The following is a 10,815-nucleotide window of genomic DNA, read 5'->3' as shown; positions in this document are numbered from 1 at the left end:
TGCTTCTTTTTTTCATAATATATATATAATCAGTTTCCAATCCAATCCCTTCATAATAGTTATTTGTTTTTTCGAGCCTCAAAATTTTCATAGCTAAGCGGTAGCGGCCCTGGACATAAGCATTAGAAGCATCTGATTCCGACTCTTGATAATTAACAGAAATTTCGGTCTATTTATAAAATATCTCAGTAGGTTAGATGGTCAAGCTAGGTAAAAAATCTCTTCAACGTGATGGGTTCGACACCACCAGGCGACCGATTTTTTATTTTTGGGCTTCCAACCTTTGTTTTTGTAGAGCTTTTCAGGACCGGGCCTGTAACTGAGAATGTGTATCGGCCAGACATGAACATGAACACGAACATGAAGACGTACAAGTTAAAACTAAAAGATGGATGGGTCTAAAAGAAAGTGCATTCATAGTATATGATAATTGGTATTATGTGTGTAAGTATCAACATGTAAATACTTAGTTACATAGTATATAACAACCACATGTATAGAGATACATCTAACATTCATCTAAACTTATGAATACGCTGTATATAAATGATTGTACAGCCTCATCTTCAAATTAATGAAAACAATATCTTACATAACATCTAATATAGAATCAGACCAATGAAGCTTCTCGTTCTCTGACTGACGTCTCAGAGAACTTAACTTTCTGGAAAAATCCTATCTTCAGCATCAAATTTTCTGAGAACGTTACTTCACAAACCTAATAAAAGATGTGTCTCAACAGAGTAGAACTCCTCTAGCATTAAAATCATCAAAATTCACAACAAATCTTTAAACCATCATAAAATGAATGGTGTTAGGACATTTCAACCCACTTCTATATTTGACTACAAATGATATTATATAGACATGTTTTTTTCTACCCAACCTCACTACTATTTTTTTTTTTTGATATTTCTCTATCGGCTGATCCGACCGGCTCCATTAGGAACACACTTAAAGCTACATAGTGGAATAGTTTGAAAGTGTACCACACTGCATGATCGAAATACCTCCGATTAATGCCAAAAGGTTGACCGATCGTTTGTTATGGCCCACATATAAACCATTTGGATCGAAACCCAAGTTTAGACTGGTCAAGTAACAATAATTTTAGTTCTCAGTAGAAATTGAACTCATGACAAACATGGATATACACCGAGTCCCAAGCCTATTTTCTATATTAGAATAAAAATAACATCTTTCTATTCTAAAAGCATACATTAGAGATAAATCTCTATAAAGGAATTTTTTGTTTTGAGAAATATATTAGAGATTCCTTCCTTACAACCTTTTCCGAACTATGTAAAGAGTGCAACGCTAGTCTTCAATGTTAGATAACCAGAGAAGGCTTGCAGATAATGCGGAATATACCGTCTAAGTTTCTATCTTCGGTTTGCGGTAACTCGACTTTGAGTGTGATGATGATAACTTCTTCCGATCCAGTGATCACTCTCTTGCAGCTAAGTTATCAAGTGTTAACAGTATTATGTTTATACTTTTACAATATTTTTCATTGTTAGAACAAAAGTAACACATTTTAATCATCATAAAGTAAAGTTTGGTGGTGGTGAATCTATAACGGACCAATTTTTGTATATATCAAAACACGTGTAAAGTTGAGGGCATGCACGTGTAGAATTGCACAAGCAGCACGACGTCGCGAGGAAGAAGTGCTAAACATTACAATTACACACAGACTTCTAATTTCCTTGTTGTTTGTACTTTTAATATGATCAGTTTGAGTCATTACAAGTTGACATCGATATCTAGAACTAAAACACAAATTGTTATACGTATACATGTATGATTGCCAATCATTACAATATAATTACAAGTTTCATGTTATGCCACTTACTTATCATAGACCCCCATTTCACGTCAATGTTTTTAAACTTAACCTTCTCTCCGATGTATTTACTTATATTTGTTTCCGTATGTACAAAGAAGAAGAAGTACGTACGTGTGCTGATTTTGATATGGAGGTGGGAGGCATGGGTTACTCGTACTGTCACACATCTTTTAGTACTTTTTTTTGTCGTCCATCTTTTAGTACTTTATTGCTAAGAAGATGACCTCATAACAAAAACAAAAAAATATGACCTCACTCAGAAAAAAATATTTAACCCCACTCAGAAAAAAATAAGACGACTTAGTTAAGACAACTTAATAAAAAATGAAATTACCTGCATTAATTAAACCTATATCTATATATATTAGAATGACATATATACTCAAAGTAAATAATTATACGGATCGATGATGCAAATTTTTAGATCAATGGGTTCTTGAACCATCTTTTTGAGAGTCTGGTGGCGTGAGTTTGAAGTCTAACCATGCCATGCCATATTTTAATCTATGGAAAACACTGATATATATATATATGTAAATTATTCAACTGTAGTTATTATATTCAATGCTAATGCATCAAAATTTATATTTTTATCGTCACAAATAAAGTACCATGTCATGTTTTGGAGGTACAGCGTCCTGTCAAACTTTGAGTTCCAGAAGGAATCCTCATGCTCATCCATCCATGATATTTTAGAATAATTTCTGGGAATTTCAGAAACACGTATATTACTATATTGGGATTTGATTTTACATACACTATTAAAAAACAACTTTGGTCTTATGTGTTATGTATCACATCTTGTCATTATAAATATTTAGTCAAATTTTCATAATTCATTAAGGTTAATTGTGTCATACTTAATTTGGTTACAAAATATGAGTAATAATTAAAAAATTTCAAAACAGTACAACTTAAAATATTCTTATATATATTCTAAGCTTTAAAAAATTTAAAATATTTTGATATCTGATTATTTGAAATTTAATTAAATATTTCCTTTTTATTAACAACATTTTTAAAAAAATATTATTCACTTTTTAAATAGGAAAAATAGTATTTCAGTTCAAAATATTGTGAGAAATTAATTAATAAGTCATTTTTATTTACTTAACAAGAAATCAAAATTCAATAATATTTTATATTAATCATTTATAAATCTAATAAAAAAGACAATTAATAAATATTAAAATAACTTAATATCCGTATTACTTATAAATTATAAAATCGAAGTAAATACATATACAAAATAAAATCAATTCAGAAATTCTACAATATACTTCAACTTAATAAAATCAAATATGTCGTTCATATGGATGCAGAGCTACCAGTGTGGTTTGCAGAATCTTCGTGAATCTGCTAATGTTGCTGACAAAAAAATAATCAAATATTAGATTTTAGATATTAATAAATCATAATTAATTTTATAATCTAAAATATATATTTTCAAAAATAAATCAATTTATTTTGATTGATAAAATAAAATATTATATATTATCTAATAGAGTAAAAATCTATAAATTAATAATTTTGGACTTTTATAATATTAATTTATCGAGTTATTAATTTACAGAAATTTTATTTTAAAATTTATTTATTTTGAAGTATATTATTATGTAAAAATAGGAAAATAATTAATTTACGATATATATATTAATTAAAATTTAAAATTTTTATATTGTTGTTATTCGGTTATTTGGTGTATACGAAATATTTTCTGTAAATGTAAATATATTTTTAAGTGTAAAATGAAAAAAAATAAAAATCAATATATTTAGAAACTTTTCAAAAAGTTAAAGAGAGTTCAATGTGAATAATAACAAACTATACAATATATACATTAATCATTTATTCTAAAAATGATTATCTTATTATCTTTTCAAATTGTGTCATATTTTATACTGATCCAATTCGGGCCTACTAAAATATTATTAATTTATTATGTTTATTAATTTACCGAATATTAATTTATGACTGTATTCAGGTTATTTGATAATAAGATGGATCATATAATATTTGATGATTTATGATTACGTTTTATGTGGGTTATTTGATCGAATATGTAAAATATTTATAAAGTATATGAGGTGGGTTAAATGAAGCGTATAGTTAATTAATATTACAAACCCTTGAAACAAATTTTAAAATCTAAAACAAGTCAAATAAGTTATTTTGTTTTAATTTTAATCACTACAATTAAAAAATATAATTAATCAGAGATGGGTTATATAAACATAATAACCTATCTTAGTTTTCATACAGTTATATTTATATAAATTAATTTAATTATCTGTAATAATTAAAACAAATAAATATTTTAATAAAATATGTAAATTATGTGTAAAATTATAATGTTTTAAATAAAAATATTTGAACAGGCGATTCCCATGCTTTGAAATGCATGTCAAAATCTAAATTGATTAAGGTTCAAGATTAAAAAACCCTTAATTTTTTTTAATTATATAACGTTAACTTACATCTCATTTCACAGAGGCTTCATTGATGTTTATTAATGAGATATCTCATATGTTGTTAATTTAACATATAGATGCAAATTGAAACTTTATTTATGTTTATTATAGTTTGTAATAGCATAACTAATCAGATATTTTTTTTAAAAAAGTTATATCAAAAACAAAAGCTTTAAATATATATGTTGACGATGTTTTATTGATAAGTAATAGTGTGGATATCTAAATATATGTATAAAAAATACTGAAAAGAGTACAAGAAATTATGAAAGTTGAAGAAGAAGGTTATAAAATTCACATATAAACTAAATTTTAAATAGTAAAGGTGTCGTATTAATTATAAACAACAAATAATGGATCTGAAATTGATTATCTTACTCCTATTGGTGTAACTTTTGTTTGTGGCATGGCCCTTGTGGTTCTTCTGTCATGCTTGTTATACTTATACACAATAACATAGTATTTTCTCCACTCTCAATTTTAGAATCTTCGGATCCGTGGATGCACTGTAGCCTAATAGTTAAAGGTTAAAATCTTATACATTCATGTTTGAGATTTAATTTCCAGACTATGCAATTGTAGTAGATTATATGATGTGAAGTTTATTGAAGGTTCCGGAGTACTGTTGGCAAAACCGTTCGTCTGATGCAGAGAAAGCATGTCCATCGAATATGTCATACATGTAGAAGCGTTTGTCGATCCAAGTGTTTCAAAAAGAGCTTCATCGTGGAATCCTTATCCGTGGAGCATCAATATCGCATATGTTGTAGATAGTTGGTTATAATATCTAATAAAGTTAGAGATTATACAATGATGTAATGTGTTATCCAGTGTTAAAAAAAAATTGCTGAGATCAAAATTCTAAACTCAAAAATCTTATTTGCATAATATATATATAAGATAATAAAAAGTAAAGATATAAAATATTTCAATGATGCTCATACCGATATTTTTTTTTAAGTCATCATCAGTTAACCTCGCTGGTTGTTTTGTTTTCTTTTCACAAGAATACTTGTACATGTGTATCAAAAAAAAGAAGCGTATTCACAATGATCACTTGGATGGCAGTTCACATCCGTACTTTCCATGCTTTGGTTCTGTGTACGAATGAAGTGCCTTAAGTTAATTAATAAAAGAGTTTTATTGAATGGAGTGGAAAAACTTAAATATAGTTTTTTTTTTTTGAACATTTTGTAACTTATATATAGTTAATAACTATATCGTATATAGTTGGTCCCTTCGTGGACACCCAATAAAATATAACATCTGACGCAAGGGTTATATCTATGATCATATATATAGGATCTCCTAGTAATCAAATCATAACACACAACAATTGTATACACCAAGTATAATTATATAGAGAAAGTGGGACGTTAAGAATGGGGAAAGGAAGAGCACCATGCTGTGACAAGAGCAAAGTGAAGAGAGGGCCATGGAGCCCAAAAGAAGATCTTACTCTCATCACTTTTATTCAGAAACATGGCCATCACAATTGGAGATCTCTTCCCAAGCTTGCTGGTCAGTATAGTCTCTCTATATATTCGTACATGTTTCAGTGATAATATATAGTAAAAGGTCGGAGTTATAATTAATTAAATGAATGATAGGATTGATGAGGTGTGGGAAGAGTTGTCGACTGAGATGGATAAACTATCTGAGACCGGACGTGAAGCGAGGGAACTTCAGCAAAGAGGAGGAAGATGCCATCATCCACTTCCATCAAACCCTTGGAAACAAGTTTGTCTACACAAATCTATAGCTAGCTACCATATATCTTTCGTGCTTTGCGATAGAGATTAATTAATTTGACATATATATTTGATCAGGTGGTCAAAGATCGCGTCCTTCTTACCTGGAAGAACCGACAACGAGATAAAAAACGTGTGGAACACTCATCTCAAGAAACGACTCTTTCCCAACTCATCTTCTTATTCATCCATCTCTTGCCCTAATGATCGACCCACAGAAGCAGATCAAAAGAAGAACTATGCCATCGTCCAAGAAGAACGAAATTCTAGGGATAATGAGAGCCAAGACCCACCTTCGTCGTCTCATCTCCACGGCAAACATATGCACACAAAGCCAGAGCTTGATGAGGTTAATGAACTCCACGAGATCCAACTCCTTCTCGACCATGACGACTTTGATGATATAACCTCAGCGTTTCTTCAAACAACCGAAACGTTATTTCCAGTGCAACCACTAGACTCGCTTCTTCAGACTCCCACCTTAACCGGGTTTCACAATACAGGCGGAGCGACTCAAGAGGCAACCGAACCACAATCATTTGATCATTCTCAACCGGAAATTCCATGCGGATTTGAAGAAACAAACGGAGAATTTGACTTGTGGTCGCAGCCTAGTCCTAATAGTGAGGAGTTCGACGAGTGGCTCAGCTTTATGGACAACCAAACTTACTTTGATGACTTTACTTTGTTCGGAGAAGTATGCCTATGAATATATGCACGACCATAATGCATGATGAGCGTTGTCTTAACTTTTGCATATTGCAAATATCACCTGTATTTATAAACCTATATGCATCATATCTTCAACTATGACATTATACGTTGATGACTTCACTTTGCTAAATTCATCAAAATAACTAAACGTTTCGGTGTAAACCAAACCCTACAGAAGGTGAGGAGAGTTGTGAAGCTTCGAGTTATATACATATATGACTCAAATTGACTTCTAATCTTTAATTGATTTTACGTATAACTTTAAAAATATTAAGAGTAATTGTTTTGTCCGCACATGCGAATATAATCTTCTGAGTTATTTTTGGGTTAACCAACCAATAGAATTTCATTATTTCAAATTTGATATCTTTTAAAATAAGAAACAAAATATTGTCAAATTATATTACTTTAAAAAAAAAAAAAAAAAGTAAAACAAAATAGTATTTAGCAAACACTAAACCCTAAATCCTAATCACTAAACCCTAAATCATAATCCCTAAACCCTAAACCCTTGGATAAATCCTAAACCCTTGGGTAAACCTTAAACCCTTGAATAAATCCTAAACTCTAAATAAAAAAACACTAAAACTCTAAACCGTAAAATCCTAAACCCTAAACCCTTTTGTGTTTTAGCGTTTAGTGATATTGATTTTGAGTTTAGGATTTATCCAAGGGTTTAGGGTTTACCTAAGGGTTTAGGGTTTAGTATTTAGGGTTTAGGATTATGATTTAGGGTTTATTGTTTTGCCGACGACGTTAAACATATATTTTTTGTAATTAGTATTATTATTTTATTTCTTTTTACCTTTTAATTTAAAAAACATAATATAATTTGACAATATTGTGTTTCCTTTTTTAAAATATATCGAATATGAAATAACATAATCCTATTGGTTGGTGAACCCAAGAATAAGTCTAATCTTCTTATGAATATTTATTGGTTCAAATCAAACCAGCACAATAAGTTATTATATATGTCTTCAGAAAAATTAAATCAAACATCAAATTATTTATATTTGTTAAAGTTTTTCATTTAAAACACTCAAAGATTAAATATATTTTGGAAAATATCTCTATGCAATTGTTTTTACTTGATTAATATTTGATTATAAATTAATGTTGTATATCTTAATTAAAAAAATTATAATAGAAAAATATTATTTCAAGATAACAACACAACATATAAGAAATATCTTATTTTTTTAAATATGATATTATTAATATAAAAACCATTTTAATTATATAATAAAAAAAAAAATATATATATATATATATATATATATATTCATTAAGAAAACAACACAATATATAAGAATTGTCTTATTTTTATTAAAAAAATATATGATATTATTAATATAAATTCGTTTTTAATTATGAAATAAAAATATATAAATTTGTAATAAGGGTAACTATGACATTAACCAGTTTATCTTTTAATGTGAGAATTATCTTGCAAAAAATTACTTCGCAAATACTAGTATAGATTTGGGCGCAAGTGTTTTCACTTTATATGGATCAAAATTATATTTGTACGGCAAAATATTAAATAGTGCCTGAGACTCTGTGGTAGAATGGGAAGGGACGGGTTTGGGACATTCACATGTTTTAGGTTTGATCCGTCTGTTTTGCGAAACTAAGTAACATTGCTCCACGACACCATATGAATATGAAATTTTGCTTTCGGTCATTATCTATCCATAAAATGCACATTCCATTGGAAATTAGTTTGGATTCTTCTATAAGCATGCATGTGATACCTTCATGTTAAATTGTTAATAAAAAAATAAATAGTTATTCGGCAATTAATGTTATATACTGTATAATTTTATGACATTATTATTTATTTACTCGACTGTCACACAATAAAAAATGTTCATAAAAAAACTTTCAAGAATTTTTTTCACTATTCTGGAAAACAAAACAAAAACCATTTAAGGTGGGATTCTACATAGTAAAAATGGCGGGCACGCATGTATTTTCAACTTTTATATGGATCAAATTTTATTTTATATAAAGAATTATTAGGTTTGACCGGTAACCATCGTAAGAACAATAAGAACGGGTAGAAATAGAATGAGTAGAAATAACATTTTAGGAATGATGAAGAATTAATGATGGTTCATTATCAAAATTAATAAGGAATAAATTGTTTTAATTCTCTACAAACAAAGAAATGAAAAGGAAAACATATTTCTCATGAATGGTAAAAAATTTAATGAATGCTAAGGAACATAGTGTTCTTCCTCGTTCCCTTCGTCACCATTCAAAGCCATTGTATTTGGTATTTAATGTTTTGTGTTATATATTGTTTATGTATCTTGTAACTTTATAACATTGTTGCTGCCAAAAAATGTATCTTGTTTAAAATATTATTTTATAATTTTTTTTCATCAGGTATTAATCAGTACCAAAATATTCTTTTAACATTTGGTAAACGAGTATAATTATCTGAAATTTAGATCGTTTATTTTTGGTATCACGTAGTTCAGATAGGGGATTTTAAGATCTATTAAGAACCAAAAAAAAATGGTTTGGATAGATTGGGTAGTCCTCGGTTCAACTTTTATATGGATCAAAATTTATTTTATATAAAGAATTATTGTGTTTGTTATTTAATGTTTGGTATTATATATTGTTTATGTATCTTGTAACTTTATAACTTTGCTATTGCCAAAAAAAATGTATCTTGTTCGAAATATTATTCTACAATATTTTTTTATCAGATATTAGATAGTACCAAAATATTCTTTTAACATTTGGTAACCAAGCATGCAGGGCCGGCTCTGAGATTTGGGAAGCCCGTGGCTGTATCTATATAAATATTTTTTTTTATAAATTTGGGGGCCTAAAATTTTTTTTGGAGTCCTATTTATATGTAATTTTTTCAGAAAAATTGGGGGCCTGTTGCAAATATTTCACTTAGAATGGTCCAGGACCGGCCCTGCAAGCATGTTTAACTGAAATAATTAGATGTAGATCTAGGCATTAAGATATAGATGCAGTTTGGATCGTTTAATTTTGGTATCATATACTTCATATAGAGGATTTTAAGATCTATTTAAGAACCAAAAAATTGGTTTGGATAGATTGGGTAGTCCTTGGTCCCGTTGGGTGATAGTAAAGAAGGAACATGTATACTGTATAGTGTATATTAGAAAAATTCAGGTTAATTTTGGTTTGATTTTATCGGATAATTCAAGTAAAATATCAGGTAATTTGAGTGCATCATATGTATAACATTTTTAGATATTTAGATATTTAAAAAAAAAAAAAAAGATATTTAGATTTCAATTTCTATTTGCTACGTAAAATATATTATGCTAATTTATAATCAGTTAGCACATTGGTTATAACACAATAATTTCGGTAGATTTTTATTTACAACCATATTGTGGGTTTTGGTAACTTTTTTAGATCAAAATAAATATTATATTTTGTATTCAATATATTTTGTATTTTATTGAATATATTGCATGTTTTTCAGAGCTTCCAGATATGGTCGTCGGTTAGACGCATCTTAATGCGAGCTAAGGTAAGAAAGTGGTGTTATAGTGGAGGTCTTTGTGTCGGAGCTAGAGCGGGGTTGCAGGTCAAGTGGAAAATCATACATCTGATGACACTAGTATACTCGCTACCACTTTTCTCGCACCAGTCTACAGATTGTTAAGCATTGCGAATGTGTACGTTTTATTATACACTGCAGATGTCGAATCAAGCCAGATGGTCTGTCCTTCAATCTTACAATCTGCTCAAGTGGCACAAGGCGGCACATCGGGCCGCTGTTGAAGCTTTGCAAGTGGGAAGTCCTCTTAGCATTGTGATAAGAAGGATTGAGGAAGCTATGTCTCCAAGCAGGTGACTAAAGCACCAGCGCTTTCTGTTATTCAATTACTCATAAGGACGGCACCATAATTTGGAATTTATCGAGACAGAAGCAGATAAACTACCTGGCTGCAACCGATGTTGTATTTTTGGATCCATGTTCAAGTAAGTTAAGTTTTTATCCACTGAGGGAGATGTTGAGGACGTG

General features: G+C 29.3%; 1 protein-coding gene across 1 annotated transcript; it reads left to right on the top strand.

Moving 5' to 3' along the window:
• Positions 1-5,702: 5,702 nt before the first annotated feature.
• On the top strand, positions 5,703-7,112 carry LOC111203905 (transcription factor MYB72-like). Its single transcript, XM_048750251.1, has 3 exons — positions 5,703-5,841; positions 5,931-6,060; positions 6,150-7,112. Exons 1-3 carry the CDS (start codon positions 5,703-5,705, stop codon positions 6,778-6,780), a joined length of 900 nt encoding a protein of 299 aa, XP_048606208.1. The 3' UTR covers positions 6,781-7,112.
• The last annotated feature ends 3,703 nt before the right edge of the window (positions 7,113-10,815 follow it).

The sequence above is a fragment of the Brassica napus genome, chromosome C3 (assembly GCF_020379485.1).
Source record: "Brassica napus cultivar Da-Ae chromosome C3, Da-Ae, whole genome shotgun sequence".
Taxonomy (NCBI): Eukaryota; Viridiplantae; Streptophyta; class Magnoliopsida; order Brassicales; family Brassicaceae; genus Brassica; species Brassica napus.
The sequence above is the reverse complement of the archived record's forward strand: the minus strand, read 5'-3'. Positions and strand labels throughout refer to the sequence as shown.